Source organism: Triticum urartu, chromosome 5A (assembly GCF_056163025.1).
Source record: "Triticum urartu cultivar PI428250 chromosome 5A, HENAU_Tu73, whole genome shotgun sequence".
In the NCBI taxonomy this organism is placed as follows: domain Eukaryota; kingdom Viridiplantae; phylum Streptophyta; class Magnoliopsida; order Poales; family Poaceae; genus Triticum; species Triticum urartu.
In genome coordinates, this window is record NC_141877.1 from 78,091,555 (window position 1) to 78,117,508 (window position 25,954).

The following is a 25,954-nucleotide window of genomic DNA, read 5'->3' on the forward strand; positions in this document are numbered from 1 at the left end:
TAAGGAAATGGCATGTCACCCGATAGAGTAAGTTCGACAGCTTCTAGAAGTTTCTTCTTTTTTTCCTTTGAGAAGCTTTATCATGCACATGTGCATGCACCCTTACGTGCATCAAGGGTCCACGTGAATGCATGCACAACCAATACTACTGCACAGCTAGTGCCGTGGTGCCGCACTGCCGCTGCAAAGCAGCAAAAGCAGCACAATGGAGGTTGGGTGATGCAACCCGACCAGGCGGCTGCTCCTTCCCGGCACTTTTCTGCTCCAGATATCTCCTTTCCGAGCTTTGTGATCTACGAACCGCTGGCCCGGTGCCACGTGCCCCGGCAGCAGCACGCCAAACCTCCATTGCCATGTGCTACGCCCAGCAAAAGTAGATTCGCTCGCTCGCTACCATGTGGCCATCAGCCCGTCATCATATCAGATTAGAGAGACGGACCGCGTACACTGTTGCTGGACGCAAAGCAAATGTAGCCCGCATAGGCCCGCCACTGGGCGCGCACAGCGCACTGGACGGATGGATACGCGACTCCGCCGATACGAAACGACGACGGATGGATCGATTGACCCACCACACAACCAACACAACAGATCCCAACCAACAGCAGATCGCGCACCACGCTCGGAGAGCCGACACGTCGCCGGGGGCCGGCCGGGGGCGCGGCGACGACAGCGACCCCGCCTGACGTGACGGGCCGGCGAACCACGAGCGCGCGCGCCCATCCGTCGGCGTCTTACCAGTTTTCGGCCTCAGGGTCTCGGGCGCGCGGGGCTTTTCCTTCCAGCTCGTCGACCGATCCGGCGCCCCCGCTGCCGTGCCGTGCGGCCGCGGTCAGTCGGCCGATGGGCTGGACGCATGTACAGACTTTCACCGGGGGCATGCACGCCGTGTGGAGACCAGGGTACTTGTTTCGCCTTGGAAAAAGTCCATTTTAAACCTTGAATTCGTAGACGTCCGGCGAATCAAACCCTGAAGTCGAAATCCCTGTCGTTCGGACCCCAAACTAACTAATCCCGGTCTAAATCAAACCTTAGTGTCGTTTCCCAAACGGGGATTGCCGACGTGGCAATGGGGTGGCCGGGATGGGTCGTTCGGCGCGCGCCTGAGGCGATATTAGTGGGCCGGCCCAGTTCGGCCCATCATTTCGCTTCGTTCTCTCCGTGTCCCCCTGCATTCCTCCTTCTCTGGTGACGACAATGGCGACCGGCGGTTGATCGCCACCTCTACGACGATCGTGACGGCGCGACGGCGCGTCGAAGAAGAAGGTAATGTCCTGGATGCCCTCCTCACTTGTTATTCATAGGTTGGAGTAGTTGCCGCATTAGGGTTAGGGTTTCAGCAGCAAATTTGGGGCAAATTTGGGGGCGATTTGGGTGACGCAAAAAAATTGATTTTTTCTGAAGGGAATAGGTTGTTAAGCTTTATTTTGATCGCGGTGTATGTTTTTCAGTGAAATCATGGACCCGAGTGAGATTTTGAATGTTCGGTTTCATATTGGAGGGAAGTTCATCCGCATTGGTCCAAATTTGGACTATGTTGGGGGAGATCAAGCAATGTCAGAGATTGAGAGGGATAAATTGTCTCTGCAGGAAGTGAAAGGCTATTTAAAAGATCATACTCAGTTGATGGAATCGATGAAGTTCTATTTTCTGCTTCCTGGAAAAGAGCTTATCAATGGCTTGGTGTTCCTTAATGATGACAGTTGGTGTGTGAAGATGGCTGAGTATATTTGTGTTGGAGGAGTTGCTGATGTGTATGTGGAGTATCATGGAGAGGAAGATAGCAATGACAACAACAGTGGGAGTGATTTTGAGGATGAAATCATGGAACAGAGTGATGATGATGAACTAGATGCAGTTATAACTGCTGAAGAACCAGATGCAGTTATAACTGTTGATGAACCAGATGCAGTAACTGGTGTTGAACCTGCAGAGTCTGACACGGATGTGCTCATACCTGATGAAACTGGTGTGATCACTCAAAGAATTTGCAGCCCCTTGAAGCAGAGAAGAAGCAATGCCATAGAAGTAGATGTGGATGAAATGGCAGGCATGGAAGGAGTTTTTTCTCAGGTTTTGGATCCAAGTCAACCTGCATCAACCTATGCTTCTGAACCTCAGGCTTCAGGGCATGTCAATAACCAAATGGTGATAGCTGCAAATGTTGACAGTGGCAATCAAAATTCAGACTCAGACAGTGACACTGAATACATTGGACATACTGATGATAGTGGGGAGGATTCAGAAGTTGTGGAGCTCAGGAGACATGCTAGGAAATTTAAGAAAAGGATGAGAGACTCCAAGAGCTGGATAGGTAGGGATGCTACAGGGCCAGTGCCAATTGAATTGATTGCCAACATGGAGGAGCAAATTGAAAGAGAAGAAATGGATTGGAACTATGATTCATCTGATGAGGACTACATCTATGATGAAGATTCAGATGGTCATATAAGGAAGAGGAAGAGTACATTCCCAAGATACAACCCTGAAAGTGAAGTACCACATTTTTCTTTGACCATGGTTTTTAGAAGCAAGAATCAGCTGTGCAAAGCTTTGAGAAGATATGGACTAGTAACAAAGAGGAGCATAAAGTTCATGAAATCTGAGTGTGACAGAGTAAGGGCAAAGTGTGGATGGCATGGCTGCCCATGGCTGATATATGCAGCCAAGAGATCAAGGACTTCAAGATTCCAAGTCATAACATATAATGATGATCACCAATGTGCACAGAACAGATGCAACAAGTTGGTTACTGCAAAGGTGATTGCACAGAGGTGTGAGCACTTCATATTGGCAAATCCTATGTGGAAAATTGAGAGCATGAAAGCAACTGTTTTGCAAGATATGTTTGCTGATGTCTCCACTTCAAAGTGCAAGCATGCAAAAAGAATTGTCATGGACAAATTATTGTGTGGAATGAACAATGAATACACTAGAGTGTTTGACTACCAACTTGAGTTGCTAAGGAGCAACCCTGGAAGCACAGTTGCTGTTTTCATGGATCCAACCAACATGGAGGAAAGTGTATTCCAGAGCTTCTATGTGTGCTTTAATGCAATGAAGCAAGGATTCAAGGCTGGTTGCAGAAAAGTAATAGGCCTTGATGGTTGTTTCTTCAAAGGTGCAGTGAAGGGTGAGCTATTGTGTGCCATAGGTAGAGATGCAAATAATCAGATGTATCCACTAGCCTGGGCTGTAGTTGAGAATGAAACTAATATCACATGGAAGTGGTTTGTTGGGCTGCTCATTAAGGACTTGGAAATAAACAATAATGGAGCTGGCTGGGTTATTATTTCTGATCAGCAGAAGGGCTTGATAAATGCAGTGAATGATTACCTTCCTGCTGCAGAGCATAGGATGTGTGCTAGGCACATTTATGCTAATTGGAGGAAGAAACATAGAGATCATGAGTGGCAAAAGAAATTCTGGGCAGTTGCTAAGGCTTCCAACAGGCAAGATTTCAACTATTATAAGGCCAAGTTTGCACAGGTCACTCCTGAAGGGGCTAAAGACATCATGAGGACTGAGCCAGTGCACTGGGCAAGGGCTTTTTTCCCAGTTGGTTCAAATTGTGAGTCAGTTGACAACAACCTTTGTGAGTCATTCAACCATGCTATAGTTGATGCTAGGTTTTATCCTATTATTTCTATGAATGAAAAAATTAGGAAGAAAGTACTTGTGAGAATTCAGGAACAAAGAGAGAAAGGTGCCAACTTTAGAGGAAAAATATGCCCTGCTGTTTTTAAGAAGCTCAAGAAAAGTATTGCTAGAACACAATATCTTGAAGTGCTCTAGAATGGAGAAAATGGATTTGAAGTGAAGCAAGTGAATGGAAGAGGAAGGCAGTACACTTTGGACCTGAAAAAGTGGACATGCTCTTGTGGGTACTTCCAGCTGGCAGGGCTTCCTTGCCACCATGCAATTAGTGCCATCTACAAGTGCAACAAAAATGTTGAAGATTTTATTGCTCCTTGCTACTTTGTTGAAGTGTTCAACAAAATCTATGAGCATTGCTTGCAGCCAGTGGAGGGTGAAGAGATGTGGCCAGTGTCACCCAATCCTAGGCCAGTGCCTCCTGAATATGTTAGGTTGCCAGGAAAAGAGAAGAAAAAAGGAAGGCCTAAAAACAATGATAGAAGAAGAGAAGAAACTGAGCAACCCAAGGGAAAGAAAATGAGCAAGCATGGCACAATTATCAAATGCTCATTGTGTGGTAACCCCGGACACAACAAATCAGGATGTAAACAGAATCCAGAGAGAGGCAAGAAAAAGAATGCACACCTTGCTAGAACTAGCAAGAAAAAGAACCCAACTGAGGTATTTGTTGTTGTCATGTACTTATTGCATATTGCATATTTATCTTGCTTATTAGTCTTTTGTTGGAACTTATTGCATATTTATCCTTAATTTGTAGCAAGCTAAAGGAAGTGCATTTGCCTCTGCCTCTGCATCTGCTCCACCAACAACAACAAGTTCAGTACCAGCAGGTCGTTCTACTGGGACCAACAGGTTTAAGCCTCCAAGAAAGAGAACTGCAACTGCTGAAGCTGGATCATCTGCTGCCCCTACAGCATCTACTTCCACAAGGACAGGATCTGGAGCTAAGAGTGGAAGAAGGCCTGCATCATCAGTGCCAAGCTTCAGATATTTCACTTGCAGTGGAAACTATTAGTTGTAGTTGAAGAAGGGTTGCATCTAGTTCTTTTGTTCAAGTTGCAATGTTCCAAAACATTTCTGATGTAATGTTGCAAACTTATCTTTTGTTCATGGCTCAAACTAGGGGTCATGTATGTGTGGGAGTGACTTGTTTCAAACCCATTTTATGTGCAATTAACTTGGTCTGGATGATCTTTCTATTATCAGTTGCATTTCCTTGTTAGTTAACTGCTAGCAGTGTTTCTAAATGCCATCCTGACAATGCTATCTAGTGCTTTGTCTTCCAATCTGGATCATATATGCATTGGAATTATCTTATAACTTGCATCATCTATGCATTATCTTACAAACTGCATCGTCTTCCACTTTACTGCATTATCTTACAAACTGCATCATCTTCCACTTTACTGCCAGCAAAGATTGCAAACATATATGCATTTCAGAGGTACAAAATGATGGCATAACACAACTTGCACTTCCACTTTCATTGATTCCAAACAGTGGCAAATGCATACAACTTCCAATTTAAACAAAGCATACAACTTGCATCTTCAGTGCCCAAAAGATCAGTTCATTCTAAAAAACTAAAGCATTACTAGATTGCATAAAAATAACACTTGCAAATCTTATTGCAGTAGCATCTTCCCTGCAACTAAACCAACCACAAAGACAACAAACAGCATGACAACATTCTGATATTTCCCCTTCAGTGCATTTATCTCTGCATTTTTCTGCTTCAACTGATCTTGCAGAGACATAGCCATTCCCATTCCTCCTGTTTCAGCTTCAGGCAGAGCCACAACTGCAGTGGGATCTTCAATGACAGCAGCACTTCCTTGACCTCTCAGCCTGTGCACTTCATCTCGCAAATCACCAATCAAATCACTCCAAAACTTGGGAAGAGGATCATCATGCCATTCCACGAATCCACAACCACCATGCTGTTCAATTGTACCAACAGAAATCAATGAGAGGGGAGAAAAACAAATGAACAGAAAATAAACACCAACTTGAAGCTCACCATGGCATCAACGCAGGCGTAGTACCTCCTGTCTGGGTTCTGACGGCTCCACGAGATCCACCTTGGCGCCTTCCGATGGGGGTTGCACCAGCACAGCTTCGCTGGCTCGTACTGTTGGGGAACGTAGTAATTTCAAAAAAAAAATTCCTATGCACACGCAAGATCATGGTGATGTATAGCAACAAGAGGGGAGAGTGTGATCTACGTACCCTTGTAGACCGACAGCGGAAGCGTTAGCACAACGCGGTTGATGTAGTCGTACGTCTTCACGGCCCGACCGATCAAGCACCGAAACTACGGCACCTCCGAGTTCTAGCACACGTTCAGCTCGATGACGATCCCCGGACTCCGATCCAGCAAAGTTTCGGGGAAGAGTTCCGTTAGCACGACGGCGTGGTGACAATCTTGATGTACTACCGTCGCAGGGCTTCGCCTAAGCACCGCTACAATATTATCGAGGAATATGGTGGAAGGGGGCACCGCACACGGCTAAGAATATGATCACGTGGATCAACTTGTGTCTAGAGGTGCCCCACTGCCCCTGTATATAAAGGAGCAAGGGAGGAGGAGGCCGGCCCTAGGAGGGGGCGCGCCAAGTGTGGAGTCCTACTAGGACTTCCTAGTCCTAGTAGGATTCCACCTCCCATATGGAATAGGAAAAGAGGAAGGGAAAAGGAGAAGGAAGGAAGGGGGCGCCCCCCTTCCCTAGTCCAATTCGGACCAGACCAAGGGGAGGGGTGCGGCCACCCTTGAGGCCCTTTTTCTTCTTTCCCGTATGGCCCAATAAGGCCCAATACGTATTCCCGTAACTCTCCGGTACTCCGAAAAATACCCGAATCACTCGGAACCTTTCCGATGTCCGAATATAGTCGTCCAATATATCGATCTTTATGTCTCGACCATTTCGAGACTCCTCGTCATGTCCCCGATCTCATCTGGGACTCCGAACTCCTTCGGTACATCAAAACTCATAAACTCATAATATAACTGTCATTGAAACCTTAAGCGTGCGGACCCTACGGGTTCGAGAACAATGTAGACATGACCGAGACACGTCTCCAGTTAATAACCAATAGCGGAACCTGGATGCTCATATTGGCTCCCACATATTCTACGAAGATCTTTATCGGTCAGACCGCATAACAACATACGTTGTTCCCTTTGTCATCGGTATGTTATTTGTCCGAGATTCGATCGTCGGTATCTTAATACCTAGTTCAATCTCGTTACCGGCAAGTCTCTTTACTCATTTCGTAATACATCATCTCACAACTAACTCATTAGTTGCAATGCTTACAAGGCTTATGTGATGTGCATTACCGAGAGGGCCTAGAGATACCTCTCCGGCAATCGGAGTGACAAATCCTAATCTCGAAATACGCCAACCCAACATGTACCTTTGGAGACACCTGTAGAGCTCCTTTATAATCACCCAGTTACGTTGTGACGTTTGGTAGCACACAAAGTGTTCCTCCGGCAAACGGGAGTTGCATAATCTCATAATCATAGGAACATGTATAAGTCATGAAGAAGCAATAGCAACATACTAAACGATCGGGTGCTAAGCTAATGGAATGGGTCATGTCAATCACATCATTCTCCTAATGATGTGATCCCGTTAATCAAATAACAACTCTTTCATTTATGGTTAGGAAACATAACCATCTTCGATTAACGAGCTAGTCAAGTAGAGGCATACTAGTGACACTCTGTTTGTCTATGTATTCACACATGTATTATGTTTCCGGTTAATACAATTCTAGCATGAATAATAAACATTTATCATGATATAAGGAAATAAATAATAACTTTATTATTGCCTCTAGGGCATATTTCCTTCAGTCTCCCACTTGCACTAGAGTCAATAATCTAGTTCACATCGCCATGTGATTCAACACTAAGAGTTCACATCACCATGTGATCAACACCCATAGTTCACATCGTCATGTGACCTATACCCAAAGGGTTTACTAGAGTCAATAATCTAGTTCACATCATTTATGTGATTAACACCCAAAGAGTACTAAGGTGTGATCATGTTTTGCTTGTGAGATAATTTTAGTCAACGGGTCTGTCACATACAGATCCGTAAGTATTTTGCGAATTCTATGTCTACAATGCTCTGCATGGATCTACTCTAGCTAATTGCTCCCACTTTCAATATGTATCTAGATCGAGACTTAGAGTCATCCAGATCTGTGTCAAAACTTGCATCGACGTAACTTTTTACGACGAACCTTTTGTCACCTCCATAATCGAGAAATATTTCCTTATTCCACTAAGGATAATTTTGACCGCTGTCCAGTGATCTACTCTTAGATCACTATTGTACTCCCTTGCTTAACACAGTTTAGGGTATACAATAGATCTGGTACACATCATGGCATACTTTATAGAACCTATGGCTGAGGCATAGGGAATGACTTTCATTCTCTTTCTATCTTCTGCCGTGGTCGGGCTTTGAGTCTTACTCAATTTCATACCTTGTAACACAGCCAAGAACTCTTTCTTTGACTGTTCCATTTTTTAACTACTTCAAAATATTGTCAAGGTATGTACTCATTGAAAAAACTTATCAAGCGTCTTGATCTATCTCTATAGATTTTGATGCTTAATATGTAAGCAGCTTCACCGAGGTCTTTCTTTGAAAAACTTCTTTAAAAACACTCCTTTATGCTTTGCAGAATAATTCTACATTATTTCCGATCAACAATATGTCATTCACATATACTTATCAGAAATGCTGTAGTGCTCCCACTCACTTTCTTGTAAATACAGGCATCACCGCAAGTCTATATAAAACTATATGCTTTGATCATACTATCAAAGCGTTTATTCCAACTCCGAGAGGCTTGCACCAATCCATAAATGGATCGCTGGAGCTTGCACACTTTGTTAGCTCCTTTTGGATCGACAAAACCTTCCGGCTGCATCATATACAACTCTTCTTCCAGAAATCCATTCAGGAATGCAGTTTTGACATCCATTTGCTGGATTTCATAAAATGCGGCAATTGCTAACATGATTCGGACAGACTTAAGCATAGATACGAGTGAGAAACTCTCATCATAGTCAACGCCTTGAACTTGTCAAAAACCTTTTTGCGACAATTCTAGCTTTGTAGATAGTAACACTACTATCAGCGTCCGTCTTCCTCTTGAAGATCCATTTAATCTCAATGGCTCACCGATCATTGGGCAAGTCAATCAAAGTCCATACTTTGTTCTCATACATGGATCTCATCTCAGATTTCATGGCCTCAAGCCATTTCGCGGAATCTAGGCTCATCATCGCTTCCTCATAGTTCGCAAGTTCGTCATGGTCTAGTAACATGACTTCCAGAACAGGATTACCGTACCACTTTGGTGCGGATCTCACTCTGGTTTACCTACGAGATTCGGTATTAACTTGATCTGAAGTTACATGATCATCATCATTAATCTTCCTCACTAATTGGTGTAGTAGTCACAGGAACATATTTCTTGTGATGAACTACTTTTCAATAAGGGAGAAGGTACAATTACCTTATCAAGTTCTACTTTCCTCCCACTCACTTCTTTCAAGAGAAACTCCTTCTCTAGAAAGGATCCATTCTTAGCAACGAATGTCTTGCCTTCGGATCTGTGATAGAAGGTGTACCCAATAGTCTCCTTTGGGTATCCTATGAAGACATATTTCTCCGATTTGGGTTTGAGCTTATCAGGATGAAACTTTTTCATATAAGCATCACAATCCCAAATTTTAAGAAACGACAACTTTGGTTTCTTGCCAAACCACAGTTCAGATTGTGTCGTCTCAACGGACTTAGATGGTACCCTTTTAAACGTGAATGCAACTGTCTTTAATGCATAACCCCAAAACGTTAGTGGTAGATCGGTAAGAGACATCATAGATCGCACCATATCTAATAAAGTACGGTTATGATGTTCGGACACACCATTATGCTGTGGTGTTCCAGGTGGCGTGACTAGTGAAACTATTTCACATTGTTTTAACTGAAGGCCAGACTCGTAACTCAAATATTTTACCTCTGCGATCATATCGTAGAAACTTTTATTTTCTTGTTACGATGATTCTCCACTTCACTCTGAAATTCTTTGAACTTTTCAAATATTTCAGACTTGTGTTTCATTAAGTAGATATACCCATATCTGCTCAAATCATCTGTGAAGGTCAGAAAATAATGATACTCGCCACGAGCCTTAACACTCATCGGATCTCATACATCAGTATGTATTATTTCCAATAAGTCAGTTGCTTGCTCCATAGTTCCGGAGAACGGCGTTTTAGTCATCTTGCCCATGAGGCATGGTTCGCAAGCATCAACTGATTCATAATCAAGTGATTCCAAAAACCCATTAGCATGGAGTTTCTTCATGCGCTTTACACCAATATGACCTAAACGGTAGTGCCACAAATAAGTTGCACTATCATTATTAACTTTGCATCTTTTGGTTTCAATATTATGATTATGTGTATCACTACGATCGAGATCCAACGAACTATTTTCATTGGGTGTGTAACCATATAAGGTTTTATTCATGTAAACAGAACAACAATTTATTCTCTTACTTAAATGAATAACCGTATTACAATAAACATGATCAAATCATATTCATGCTCAACGCAAACACCAAATAACACTTATTCAGGTTCAACACTAATCCCGAAAGTATAGGGAGTGTGCGATGATGATCATATCAATCTTGGAACCACTTCCAACACACATCGTCACTTCACCCTTAACTAGTCTCTGTTTATTCTGCAACTCCCGTTTCGAGTTACTAATCTTAGCAACTGAACTAGTATCAAATACTGAGGGGTTGCTATAAACACTAGTAAAGTACACATCAATAACATGTATATCAAATATACTTATGTTCACTTTGCCATCCTTCTTATCTGCCAATCACTTGGGGTAGTTCCGCTTCCAGTGACCAGTCCCTTTGTAGTAGAAACACTTAGTCTCAGGCTTAGGACCAGACTTGGGCTTCTTCACTTGAGCAGCAACTTGCTTGCTGTTCTTCTTGAAGTTCCCCTTCTTCCCTCTGCCCTTTTCTTGAAACTAGTGGTCTTGTCTACCATCAACACTTGATGTTTTTCTCGATTTCTACCTTCGTCAATTTCCGCATTACGAAGAGCTTGGGAATCGTTTCCGTTATCCCTTGCATATCATAGTTCATCACGAAGTTCTACTAACTTGGTGATGGTGACTAGAGAATTCTGTCAATCACTATCTTATCTGGAAGATTAACTCCCACTTGATTCAAGCGATTGTAGTACTCAGACAATCTGAGCACATGCTTACTAGTTGAGCGATTCTCCTCCATCTTTTAGCTATAGAACTTGTTGGAGACTTCATATCTCTCAACTCGGGTATTTGCTTGAAATATTAACTTCAACTCCAGGAACATCTCATATGTTCCATGACGTTCAAAACGTCTTTGAAGTCCCGATTCTAAGCCATTAAGCATGGTGCACTAAACTATCAAGTAGTCATCATATTGAGCTAGCCAAACGTTCATAACGTCTGCATCTGCTCCTGTAATAGGTTCGTCACCTAGAGGTGCATCAAGGACATAATTCTTCTGTGCAGCAATGAGGATAAACCTCAGATCACGGATCCAATCCGCATCATTGCTACTAACATCTTTCAACACAATTTTCTCTAGGAACATATCAAAATAAACACAGGGAAGCAACAACGCGAGCTATTGATCTACAACATAATTTGCAAAATACTACCAGGACTAAGTTCATGATAAATTTAAGTTCAATTAATCATATTACTTAAGAACTCCCACTTGGATAGACATCCCTCTAATCCTCTAAGTGATTAGTGATCCAAATCAACTAAACCATGTCCAATCATCACGTGAGATGGAGTAGTTTCATTGGTGAACATCGCTATGTTGATCATATCTGCTATATGATTCACGCTCGACCTTTCGGTCTCCGTGTTCCGAGGCCATATCTGTATATGCTTGGCTCGTCAAGTATAACCTGAGTATTCTGCGTGTGCAACTGTTTTGCACCCGTTGTATTTGAACATAGAGCCTATCACACCCGATCATCACGTGGTGTCTCAGCACGAAGAACTTTCGCAACGGTGCATACTCAGGGAGAACACTTCTTGATAATTAGTGAGAGATCATCTTATAATGCTACCGTCAATCAAAGCAAGATAAGATGCATAAAAGATAAACATCACATGCAATCAATATAAGTGATATGATATGGCCACCATCATCTTGTGCTTGTGATCTCCATCTTCGAAGCACCGTCATGATCACCATCGTCACCGGCGCGACACCTTGATCTCCATCGTAGCATCGTTGTCGTCTCGCCAATCTTATGCTTCCACGACTATCGCTACCGCTTAGTGATAAAGTAAAGCATTACAGCGCGATTGCATTGCATACAATAAAGCGACAACCATATGGATCCTGCCAGTTGCCGATAACTCGGTTACAAAACATGATCATCTCATTCAATAAAATTTAGCATCATGTCTTGACCATATCACATCACAACATGCCCTGCAAAAACAAGCTAGACGTCCTCTACTTTGTTGTTGCAAGTTTTACGTGGCTGCTACGGGCTTAAGCAAGAACCAATCTTACCTACGCATCAAAACCACAACGATAGTTTGTCAAGTTGGTGCTGTTTTAACCTTCGCAAGGACCGGGCGTAGCCACACTCGGTTCAACTAAAGTTGGAGAAACTGTTACCCGTTAGCCACCTTTGTGCAAAGCACGTCGGGAGAACCAGTCTCGCGTAAGCGTACGCGTAATGTCGGTCCGGGCTGCTTCGTCCAACAATACCGCCAAACCAAAGTATGACATGCTGGTAAGCAGTATGACTTATATCGCCCACAACTCACTTGTGTTCTACTCGTGCATATAACATCAACACATAAAACCTAGGCTCGGATGCCACTGTTGGGGAACGTAGTAATTTCAAAAAAAAATTCCTACGCACACGCAAGATCATGGTGATGTATAGCAACGAGAGGGGAGAGTGTGATCTACGTACCCTTGTAGACCGACAGCGGAAGCGTTAGCACAACGCGGTTGATGTAGTCGTACATCTTCACGGCCCGACCGATCGAGCACCGAAACTACGGCACGTCCGAGTTCTAGCACACGTTCAGCTCGATGACGATCCCCGGACTCCGATCTAGCAAAGTGTCAGGGAAGAGTTCTGTTAGCACGACGGCGTGGTGGCGATCTTGATGTACTACTGTCGCAGGGCTTCGCCTAAGCACCGCTGCAATATTATCGAGGATTATGGTGGAAGGGGGCACCGCACACGGCTAAGAATATGATCACGTGGATCAACTTGTGTCTAGAGGTGCCCCCCTGCCCCCGTATATAAAGGAGCAAGGGAGGAGGAGGCCGGCCCTAGGAGGGGGCGCGCCAAGTGTGGAGTCCTACTAGGACTCCCTAGTCCTAGTAGGATTCCACCTCCCATATGGAATAGGAAAAGAGGAAGGGAAAAGGAGAAGGAAGGAAGGGAGCGCCCCCCTTCCCTAGTCCAATTCGGACCAGACCAAGGGGAGGGGTGCGGCCACCCTTGAGGCCCTTTTTCTTCTTTCCCGTATGGCCCAATAAGGTCCAATACGTATTCCCATAACTCTCCGGTTCTCCGAAAAATACCCGAATCACTCGGAACCTTTCCGATGTCCGAATATAGTCGTCCAATATATCGATCTTTACGTCTCGACCATTTCGAGACTCCTCGTCATGTCCCCGATCTCATTCGGGACTCCGAACTCCTTCGGTACATCAAAACTCCTAAACTCATAATATAACTGTCATTGAAACCTTAAGCGTGCGGACCCTACGGGTTCGAGAACAATGTAGACATGACCGAGACACGTCTCCAGTCAATAACCAATAGCGGAACCTGGATGCTCATATTGGCTCCCACATATTCTACAAAGATCTTTATCGGTCAGACCGCATAACAACATACGTTGTTCCCTTTGTCATCGGTATGTTACTTGCCCAAGATTCGATCGTCGGTATCTTAATACCTAGTTCAATCTCGTTACCGGCAAGTCCCTTTACTCATTCCGTAATACATCATCTCACAACTAACTCATTAGTTGCAATGCTTGCAAGGCTTATGTGATGTGCATTACCGAGAGGGCCCAGAGATACCTCTCCGAGAATCGGAGTGACAAATCCTAATCTCGAAATACGCCAACCCAACATGTACCTTTGGAGACACCTGTAGAGCTCCTTTATAATCACCCAGTTACGTTGTGATGTTTGGTAGCACACAAAGTGTTCCTCCGGCAAACGGGAGTTGCATAATCTCATAGTCATAGGAACATGTATAAGTCATGAAGAAAGCAATAGCAACATACTAAATGATCGGGTGCTAAGCTAATGGAATGGGTCATGTCAATCACATCATTCTCCTAATGATGTGATCCCGTTAATCAAATAACAACTCTTTTGTTTATGGTTAGGAAACATAACCATCTTCGATTAACGAGCTAGTCAAGTAGAGGCATACTAGTGACACTCTGTTTGTCTATGTATTCACACATGTATTATGTTTCCGGTTAATACAATTCTAGCATGAATAATAAACATTTATCATGATATAAGGAAATAAATAATAACTTTATTATTGCCTCTAGGGCATATTTCCTTCACGTACGCCATCGGGTTCTCGCGGTACAGCATCGGCGACTTCGATTCCTCCCCTCTCCTTCCGGCGGCTCGACGAAAGCCGGGAGCACTCAAACCACCCGAAGACCACGACATTGCCCTCAACGCAGCCGCCGCCGCCCCCTACGCATTCGCCTCCTCCGCCGCACCCCTCAAGGAATCGCCGCCGCCTAACCCTAGTTTCTCCCCCAAATCCCCAATCCATTTGCTGTTCACCCCCCGCGCGTTCCAGTTATAACCTGGCCCACCTAACTAGCAATCCTAGCCACATCAGCGTTTTTGGGCTAAAATGACACTAAGGTTTGATTTGGACCAGGATTAGTTAGTTTGGGGTCCGAACGACAGGGATTTCGACTTTAGGGTTTGATACGCCGGACGTCTACAAATTCAAGGTTTAAAATGGACTTTTTCCTTTCGCCTTGGAGGCGAGCGAGGCTATGAGAGGCTATCTACTGGGATCGCATGTTTCGAGCGGATGACAACGGTCGATCGAGTGGATAAGGACCGGGACAATGTCGATCGATCGCACACCTTTCCTTCCCCTTGCCTGGCTAGCTAGCTTTTCTGCTAAGACCAAAGTACAACATGACGTTTTTTCTTCTTCTTTTGCATGGCTACAACACGACGTATCGAAATATGCGAGGATCAACTTCGTTCATGTGTAGAAACTCAAACCACATCTCAATCAGTATGTCAATGAGAGGCTTAGTAGCAAATTATACCATCTCTTATAGTCCAAAGGCTCATGCCCGGTTAGATGCTTGGCTGAAATCAATATATGGTTACATGAAATTAAACGTTGATGCTGGATTTGATAGTGGACTGAGCTATCCACATCGTGAGATCGTAGGGGGGAATTTATACCGGTTGCTAATGAAAGCATAGAACTTTGCTTTGACTCGTTCACAGCAGAAGCAATTGCAGTGAGGTTTGGTTTGAATCTTGCTAATACCGTCGGATGCAGTAAAATTGAAGTGAATTCAGATAGAGTGGAGGTGGTGAAGGCGTTGAGCCAAGGCTACTCTTCTTCAGTCGCTTCATCAATTATAGGTGACTGATATTTCATGTCATTAGATTTTTCCCATGCAACTTATGATCATTGTAATAGAGAGCTTAATCGAGTAGCTCATGAACTACCAAGGTTAGCTAGGTTTTCTCCTCCAAGTGTTCGGATGGATATATAACGCCCCTGATGAGGCCAACCCTTTACTTGTAAATGTTGCTGCTTTACTTATGAATGAATAAAGGTGGAGAAGTTTATCAAAAAAAAACTTTGTTCATGTGTACGCTTTGCCTTGTCAACATTTTTTTGCGGATTGAAAACTTGTATTACTCAATCAACAAGTCCTTCCAATCATCAAAAGCTAGAGATAAAAGCAACGTCCGGGTCAGACCCTAACCAAATCATAGTTCTGCCCTTAGCTCTAGCAAACTTAGCTAAACTATCACTAACACTATTTCGAGCATGATTAACATGAGTAATACAAGTAAGACGAAGAAGGTATCTAATTTCCTTGACGAGTCAAGCATATACTGATCTATCTACTATTGGAAATATGCCCTAGAGGCAATAATAAAATGGTTATTATTGTATTTCCTTGTTCATGATAATTGTCTATTGTTCATGCTATAATTGTATTAACTGGAAACTGTAATACATGTGTGAATACATAGACCACAACATGTCCCTAGTAAGCCTCTTGTTGACTAGCTTGTTGATCAATAGATGGTTATGGTTTTCTAACCATGGACATTGGATGTCATTGATAACGGGATCATATCATTAGGAGAATGATGTGATGGACAAGACCCAATCCTAAGCCTAGCACAAGATCGTGTAGTTCGTATGCTAAAAGCTTTTCTAGTGTCAAGTATCATTTCCTTAGACCATGAGATTGTGAAACTCCCGGATACCGTAGGAATGCTTTGGGTGAGCCAAACGTCACAACGTAACTGGGTGGCTATAAAGGTGCACTACGGGTATCTTCGAAAGTGTCTGTTGGGTTGGCACGAATCGAGACTGGGATTTGTCACTCCGTGTAAACGGAGAGGTATCTCTGGGCCCACTCGGTAGGACATCATCATAATGTGCACAATGTGACCAAGGAGTTGATCACGGGATGATGTGTTACGGAACGAGTAAAGTGACTTGCTGCTAACGAGATTGAACGACGTATTGGGATACCGACGATCGAATCTCGGGCAAGTAACGTACCGGTTGACAAAGGGAATTGTATACGGGATTACTTGAATCCTCGACATCGTGGTTCATCCGATGAGATCATCGAGGAGCATGTGGGAGCCAATATAGGTATCTAGATCCCGCTGTTGGTTATTGACCGGAGAGTCGTCTCGGTCATGTCTGCGTGTCTCGCGAACTCGTAGGGTCTACACACTTAAGGTTCGGTGACGCTAGGGTTGTAGAGATATTAGTATGCGGTAACCCGAAAGTTGTTCGGAGTCCTGGATGAGATCCCGGACGTCACGAGGAGTTCCGGAATGGTCCGGAGGTGAAGATTTATATATAGGAAGTCCAGTTTCGGCCATCGGGAAGGTTTCGGGGGTAATCGGTATTGTACCGGGACCACCGGAAGGGTCCCGGGGGTCCACTGGGTGGGGCCACCTATCCCGGAGGGCCCCATGGGCTGAAGTGGGAGGGGAACCAGCCCTTGGTGGGCTGGTGCGCCCCCCATGGGCCTCCCCCTGCGCCTAGGGTTGGAAACCCTAGGGGTAGGGGGCGCCCCACCTGACTTGGGGGGCAAGTCCCTCCCTTGGCCGCCGCCCCCCCTTGGAGATTGGATCTCCTAGGGCCGGCGCCCCCCTTAGGGGCCCTATATATAGTGGGGGGCGGGAGGGAGGGCAGCCGCACCCAAGTCCCTGGTGCCTCCCTCTCCCTCCGTGACACCTCTCCCTCTCGTTGGTGCTTGGCGAAGCCTTGCCGAGATCCCGCTACTTCCACCACCACGCTGTCGTGTTGCTGGATGTCCATCAACCTCTCCTCTCCCCTTACTGGATCAAGAAGGAGGAGACGACTCTCCCAACCGTACGTGTGTTGAACGCGGAGGTGCCGTCCATTCGGCGCTTGGTCATCGGTGATTTGGATCACGACGAGTACGACTCGATCAACCCCGTTCTCTTGAACGCTTCCGCTTAGCGATCTTCAAGGGTATGAAGATGCACTCCTTCCCCTCGTTGCTATATTACTCCATAGATTGATCTTTGTGATGCGTAGAAAATTTTGAATTATTGCTACGTTCCCCAACAGTGGCATCATGAGCTAGGTCTATGCGTAGTTTCTATGCACGAGTAGAACACAAGTTGTTGTGGGAGTCGATTTTGTCAATTTACTTGCCGTTACTAGTCTTATCTTGATTCGGCGGCATCGTGGGATGAAGCGGCCCGGACCGACCTTACACGTACGCTTACGTGAGACTGGTTCCACCGACTGACATGCACTAGTTGCATAAGGTAGCTAGCGGGTGTCTGTCTCTCCCACTTTAGTCAGATCGGATTCGATGAAAAGGGTCCTTATGAAGGGTAAATAGAAATTGGCATATCACGTTGTGGTTTTGGCATAGGTAAGAAATGTTCTTGCTACAAACCTGTAGCAGCCACGTAAAAACTTGCAACAACAATTAGAGGACATCTAACTTGTTTTTGCAGCATATGCCGTGTGATGTGATATGGCCAAAAGGATGTGATGAATGATATATGTAATGTATGAGATTGATCATGTTCTTGTAATAGGAATCACGACTTGCATGTCGATGAGTATGACAACCGGCAGGAGCCATAGGAGTTGTCTTAATTTATTTATGACCTGCGTGTCAACATAAACGTCATGTAATTACTTTACTTTATTGCTAACCGTTAGCCATAGTAGTAGAAGTAATAGTTGGCGAGACAACTTAATGAAGACAGGATGATGGAGATCATGATGACGGAGGTCATGGTGTCATGCCGGTGACGATGATGATCATGGCACCCCGAAGATGGAGATCAAAAGGAGCAAAATGATATTGGCCATATCATGTCACTATTTGATTGCATGTGATGTTTATCATGTTTTACATCTTATTTGCTTAGAACGACGGTAGCATAAATAAGATGATCCCTCACTAAAATTTCAAGAAAGTGTTCCCCCCTAAATGTGCACCGTTGCTAAGGTCCATTGTTCCGAAGCACCACGTGATGACCGGGTGTGATAGGTTCTAACGTTCGCATACAACGGGTGTAAGCCAGATTTATACACGCAATACACTTAGGTTAACTTGACGAGCCTAGCATGTACATACATGGCCTCGGAACACGGAAGACCGAAAGGTCGAACATGAGTCATATAGTGGATACGATCAACATGAAGATGTTAACCGATGATGACTAGTCCGTCTCACGTGATGATCGGACACGGCCTAGTTGACTCGGATCATGTATCACTTAGATGACTAGAGGGATGTCTATCTAAGTGGGAGTTCATTAAATAATTTGATTAGATGAACTTAATTATCATGAACATAGTCAAAAGGACTTTGCAAATTATGTCGTAGCTTACGCTTTAGTTCTACTGTTTTAGATATGTTCCTAGAGAAAATTTAGTTGAGAGTTGACAGTAGCAATTATGCGGACTGGGTCCGTGAACTGAGGATTGTCCTCATTGCTGCACAGAAGGGTTATGTCGTTAATGCACCGCTCAGTGTGTTGAACCTCGAGCATGTCTATAGATGTTGGGAAACATCTGACATACACGTTTTGATGACTACGTGATAGTTCAATGCGTAATGCTAACAGTTTAGAATTGTGGCACCAAAGACGGTTTTTGATACGTCGCAGAACATATGAGATGTTTCAAAGACTGAAATTGGGATTTCAGACTAGTGCCCACGTCAAGAGGTATGAGACCTCTGACAAGTTTCTTAAGCCTGCAAACTAAGGGAGAAAAGCTCAATCATTGAGTATGTGCTCAGATTGTCTGAGTACTACAATCGCTTGAATCGAGTGGGACTTAATCTTCCAGATGAGATAGTGATAGTTCTCCATAGTCATTGCCACCAAGCTATTGGAGCTTCATGATGAACTATAACATATTAGGGATAGACATGATGATCCTTGAGCAATTCGCGATGTTTGACACCGCGAAAATAGAAATCAAGTAGGAGCATCAATTGTTGATGGTTAAACCACTAGTTTCAAGAAGGGCAAGGGAAAGAAGGGATATTTCATGAGACGGCAAATCAGTTGCTGCTCTAGTGAAGAAACCCAAGGTTGAACCAAACCCGAGACTAAGTGCTTCTGTAATGAGGGGAACAGTCACTGAAGCAGAACTACCCTAGATACTTGGTAGATGAGAAGGCTGGCAATGTCGACAGAAGTATTTTGGAAATACGTTAAATTAATATGTACTTTACTAGTACTCCTAGTAGCACCAGGGTATTAAAATACCGGTTCAGTTGCTCAGTGTTAGTAACTTGAAATAAAAGGCTACGGAATAAACGGAGACTAGCTGAAGGTGAGATGACGATATGTGTTGGAAGTGTTTCAAGGGTTGATATGATCAAGCATCGCATGCTCCCTCTACCATTGAGATTGGTGTTAAACCTAAATAATTGTTATTTGGTGTTTGCATTGAGCATAGACATGATTGGATTATGTTTATCGCAATATGGTTATTCATTTAAGGAGAATAATGGTTACTCTGTTTATTTGAATAATACCTTCAATGGTCTTGCACCTAAAATGAATGGTTTATCGAATCTCGATCGTAGTGATACACATGTTCATGCCAAAAGATATAATATAGTAATGATACTACCACATACTTGTGGCACTGCCATTTGAGTCATGTTGGTATAAAACGCATGAAGAAGCTCCATGTTGATGGATCTTTGAACTCACTCGTTTTTGAAAAGATTGAGACATGTGAACCATGTCCATTGGTATATATGCATGAAGAAACTCCATACAGATGGATCGTTTGGACTCACTTGATTTTGAATCACTTGAGACATGCAAATCATACCACATGGGCAAGATGACTGAAAGGCCTCGTTCTCAGTGAGATGGAACAAGAAAGCAACTTGTTGGAAGTAATACATTTTGATGCGTGCAGTCCAATGAGTGCCGAGGCACGCAGTGGATATCGTTATGTTCTTACTTCACAGATGATTTGAGTAGATGCTGAGTATATTTACTTGATGAAACACAAGTCTGAATTATTGAAAGGTTTAAGTAATTTTAGAGTGAAGTTGAAGATCATCGTGACAAGAGGATAAAATGTCTATGATATGATCATAGAGATGAATATCTGAGTTACGAGTTTGGCACACAATTAAGACATTGTGGAAATTGTTTCACAACTAATACCGCTTGGAACACCATAGTGTGATGGTGTGTCCGAACATCATAACTGCACCCTATTGGATATGGTGCATACCATGATGTCTCTTATCGAATTACCACTATCGTTTATGGGTTAGGCATTAGAGACAACCCCATTCACTTTAAACAGGGCACCACGCAATTCCGTTGAGATGGCACCGTATGAACTATGGTTTAGAAAAACCTAAGCCATCGTTTCTTAAAAGTTTGGGGCTGCGACGCTTATGTGAAAAAGTTTCAGGCTGATAAGCTCAAACCCAAAGCGGATAAATGCATCTTCATAGAATACCCAAAGCAGTTGGGTATACCTCCTATTTCAGATCCGGAAGCAAAAGTGATTGTTTCTAGAAATGGGTCATTTCTCGAGGAAAAGTTTCTCTCGAAATAATTGAGTGGGAGGATGGTGGAGACTTGATGAGGTTATTGAACCGTCACTTCAACTAGTGTGTAGCAGGGCACATGAAGTTGTTCCTGTGGCACCTACACCAATAGAAGTGGAAGCTTATGATAGTGATCATGAAACTTCGGATCAAGTCACTACCAAACCCCATAGGTCGACAAGGATGTGTACTACTTCAGAGTGGTATGTAATCCTGTCTTGGAAGTCATGTTGCTAGACAACAATGAACCTACGAGCTATGGAGAAGCGATGGTGGGCCCGGATTCCGACGAATGGCTCGATGCCATAAAATCCGAGAGAGGATCCATGTACAAAACAAAGTATAGACTTTGAAAGAACTACTTGATGGTCGTAAGGCTGTTGGGTGCAGATGGATTTTAAAAAGAAGACAGACAATGATGGTAAGTTTTACCATTAAGAAAGCTCGACTTGTCGTTAAGATGTTTCCCGACAAGTTCAAGGAGTTGACTACGATGAGACTTTCTCACTCGTAGCGATGCTAAGAGTCTGTTGGAATTATGTTAGCAGTTACTGCATTATTTATGAAATCTTGCAGATAGGATGTCAAAACATTGTTTCCTCGACGTTTTTCTTGAGGAAAGGTTGTATGTGATACAACCAGAAGGTTTTGTCAATCCTAAAAGATTCTAACAAGTATGCAAAGCTCCAGCAATCCTTCTAAGGACTGGAGTAAGCATCTCGGAATTGGAATGTACGCTTTGATGAGATGTTCAAAGATTTTGGGTTTATACAAAGTTTTTGAGAAACTTGTATTTCCGAAGAAGTGAGTGGGAGCACTATAGAATTTTTGATGAGTATATGTTGTTAACATATTGTTGATCAAAAATGATGTAGAATTTCTGGAAAGCATGCAGGGTTATTTGAAAAGTGTTTTTCAATGGAAAACCTGGATTGAGCTACTTGAACATTGAGCATCAATATCTATAAGTATAGATCAAAAATGCTTAATAGTACTTTCAAATGAATACATACCGTGACAAGATTTTGACGGAGTTCAAAATAGATCAGCAAAAAAGGAGTTCTTGGTTGTGTTACAAGGTGTGAGTATTGAGTAAGACTCAAGACCTGACCACGACAGAAGAGAGAGAGGACGAAGGTCGTCTCCTATGCCTTAGACGTAGGCTCTACAGTATGCTATGCTGTGTACCGCACCTGAAGTGTGCCTTGCCATGAGTCGTTCAAGGGGTACAAGAGTGATCCAGGAATGGATCACACGATAGCGGTTGAACTTATCCTTAGTAACTAGTGGACTAAGGAATTTTCTCGATTATGGAGGTGGTAAAAGAGTTCGTCGTAAAGGGTTATGTCGATGCAAACTTTGACACTAATTCGGATGACTCTGAGTAGTAAACCAGATTCGTATAGTAGAACAGTTATTTGGAATAGCTCCAAGTAGCGCGTGGTAGCTGCATCTACAAGATGACATAGAGATTTGTAAAGCATACATGGATCTGAAAGGTTCAGACCCATTCATTAATAAACCTCTCTCACAAGCGAGATATGAACAAACCCCATGGGTGTTGGATTCATTACAATCACATAGTGACGTGAACTAGATTATTGACTCTAGTGCAAGTGGGAGACTGTTGGAAATATGCCCTAGAGGCAATAATAAAATGGTTATTATTGTATTTCCTTGTTCATGATAATTGTCTATTGTTCATGCTATAATTGTATTAACTGGAAACCGTAATACATGTGTGAATACATAGACCACAACATGTCCCTAGTAAGCCTCTTCTTGACTAGCTCGTTGATCAATAGATGGTTATGGTTTCCTGACCATGGACATTGGATGTCATTGATAACGGGATCGCATCATTAGGAGAATGATGTGATGGACAAGACCCAATCCTAAGCCTAGCACAAGATCGTGTAGTTCGTATGCTAAAAGCTTTTCTAATGTCAAGTATCATTTCCTTAGACCATGAGATTGTGCAACTCCCGGATACCATAGGAATTCTTTGGGTGAGCCAAACATCACAACGTAACTGGGTGGCTATAAAGGTGCACTACGGGTATCTCCGAAAGTGTCTGTTGGGTTGGCACGAATCGAGACTCGGATTTGTCACTCCATGTAAACGAAGTGGTATCTCTAGGCCCACTCGGTAGGACATCATCATAATGTGCACAATGTGATCAAGGAGTTGATCACGGGATGATGTGTTACGGAACGAGTAAAGTGACTTGCCGGTAACGAGATTGAACGAGGTATTGGGATAACGACGATCGAAACTTGGGCAAGTAACGTATCGATTGACAAAGGGAATTGTATACGGGATTACTTGAATCCTCGACATCGTGGTTCATCCAATGAGATTATCGAGGAGCATGTGGGAGCCAACATGGGTATCCAGATCCCGTTGTTGGTTATTGACCGGAGAGTCATCTCGGTCATGTCTGCGTGTCTCCCGAACCCGTAGGGTCTACACACTTAAGGTTCGGTGATGCTAGGGTTGTAGAGATATTAGTATGCGGTAACCCGAAAGTTGTTTGGAGTCCCGGATGAGATCCCGGACGTCACGAGGAGTTCCGGAATGGTCCGGAGGTGAAGATTTATATATAGGAAGTCCAGTTTCGGCCATCGGGAAGGTTTCGGGGGTAATCGGTATTGTACCGGGACCACCGGAAGGGTCCCGGGGGTCCACCGGGTGGGGCCACCTATCCCGGAGGGCCCCATGGGCTGAAGTGGTAGGGTAACCAGCCGCCGGTGGGCTGGTGCGCCCCCCATGGGCCTCCCCCAGCGCCTAGGGTTGGAAACCCTAGGGGTAGGGGGCACCCCACCTGACTTGGGGGGCAAGTCCCTCCCTTGGCCGCCGCCCCCATTGGAGATTGGATCTCCTAGGGCCGGCGCCCCCCTTAGGGGCCCTATATATAGTGGGGGGGAGGGAGGGCAGCTGCACCCAAGTCCCTGGCGCCTCCCTCTCCCTCCGTGACACCTCTCCCTCTCGTTGGTGCTTGGTGAAGCCCTGCCGAGATCCCGCTACTTCCACCACCACGCCGTCGTGCTGCTGGATCTCCATCAACCTCTCCTCTCCCCTTGCTGGATCAAGAAGGAGGAGACGTCTCTCCCAACCGTACATGTGTTGAACGCGGAGGTGCCGTCCGTTCGACGCTTGGTCATCGGTGATTTGGATCACGACGAGTACGACTCCATCAACCCCGTTCTCTTGAACGCTTCCGCTTAGCGATCTTCAAGGGTATGAAGATGCACTCCTTCCCCTCGTTGCTAGATTACTCCATAGATTGATCTTGGTGATGCGTAGAAAATTTTGAATTATTGCTACGTTCCCCAACATCTACATCCCGAGCTTGAATCAATTTGACAGCAACTATGAAATCCATCTCAATAGTGATGGGAAAATCACTACTTTGTAAAGCAAAAGCGACCTTGCATGCATGCACCCAATTCCGCTTCAAGAGCTTCCCGGCAAGAAAAAGCTCCCTGCAAGATTAAAATATAATATTACCCTTGTCATCCCTTAGAACCATACCTGCTCCAGAAATACCATCCGCAGCAAATGCATCATGAGCAGTGGCGGAACCAGAGGGTGTGCCGGGTGTGCCGTGGGACACCCAGAAAATCTGGGATTATATATATATATATATATATAATTTGGATGTTCACTATTGAGCCCAGGCCCACCTCATCTTCTCGGGCTCCACTATGAGCGAGCGAGAGAGAGGCACAAGCGCACAGGCGCACAACCGCATCTCGCTCGGCCGCCGCCGCTCCCCGCTGGCGCTCCCCGCCTCCGCCCAGTCGCTCCCCGCTCGCGCTCGGCCACCGCCGCTGGGCTGTCGCGCGTGGCGGCCGCCGCTAGAGCTCCTTCGGTCCTTCCCATCGCGGCCATCGACCGTCGCGTCTCCCATGCCGAGGCGCCATCGAGCCGACCCGGACCAGACGACCGCCGCCGCTCCGGTCTCCGGAGGATCTGCTCCCGCCTCCCGACGCTCTCCTCTCCTCTGGTCCTTCCCGCTCCACCACTCCCCGCCCTGGTCGTGGCCTCATGGGTGAGTTTTGACGACGGCCTCCCCTACATCTCTGAACATATGCTCAATTTTTGTCTGAACAACAAGCATAGTGCGCTCATGTTTGTCTGAACAACAAGCATAGTCCACTCGGCGGCCTCCCCTACAGCTCTCTCAAATTGAATCTTGCATATATATCAAACTGATGTATTTCGGATGCTGCTCTGAACATATGCTTCCTGAAAATCTTATATAGCAAACTGATGCTTGCTTCTGCTCTGAACATATGCTTGCTGAAAATCATATGTTTACAAACTGATGTATTTCGGATGCTGCTCTAAAACATATGCTTGTTATTGCTCTGAATCGTATGCTTACATACTGATGTAGCAAACCGATGCTTTTCTGAAACGAATGTATGTTTGAAAACTAGGACGTGTGCCATTTTTTGTTATGTTGTCTTGCTGACATTATGTTCTAATTGTAGAACTGAAGATGAAGAGGAATGGTGACATTAAGTCTTTTTCCGAAATTATGAGGCAAAAACAAGAAAGGTTGCAGCCGAAGAGCAACCTGAACCTGATATTTATCCACCTCTAGTCCATTCGGATGCAGAGATTGGCATTGATATTGATCCACCTCCAGTCTATTCCGATGCAGAGATTGACATTGATATTGATGATGAAGCGCCACGACATTCATCACCCCAACATCCACATGCAAGGTCCTATAATATTCAAAGGCTTCCACCTGATCCAGGGGCAAGGATTCCTATTTTAGATTATGATGTTAATGATCAAGACGAAGTTCGGAGACGGTACATTG

General features: G+C 44.4%; 1 protein-coding gene and 1 pseudogene across 1 annotated transcript; one reads left to right on the top strand and one right to left on the bottom strand.

Moving 5' to 3' along the window:
• The first annotated feature begins 843 nt into the window (after positions 1–843).
• On the top strand, positions 844–4,672 carry LOC147970338 (uncharacterized; annotated as a pseudogene).
• A 610-nt stretch (positions 4,673–5,282) lies between these two features.
• Positions 5,283–14,457, bottom strand: LOC147970339 (uncharacterized). The gene is made up of 3 exons (XM_087523406.1): positions 14,347–14,457; positions 5,678–5,788; positions 5,283–5,597 (listed from the first exon to the last, which is right to left on the bottom strand). The coding sequence occupies exons 1-3, from the start codon at positions 14,455–14,457 to the stop codon at positions 5,283–5,285; spliced, it is 537 nt and encodes a 178-aa protein (XP_087379532.1).
• Positions 14,458–25,954: the final 11,497 nt, after the last annotated feature.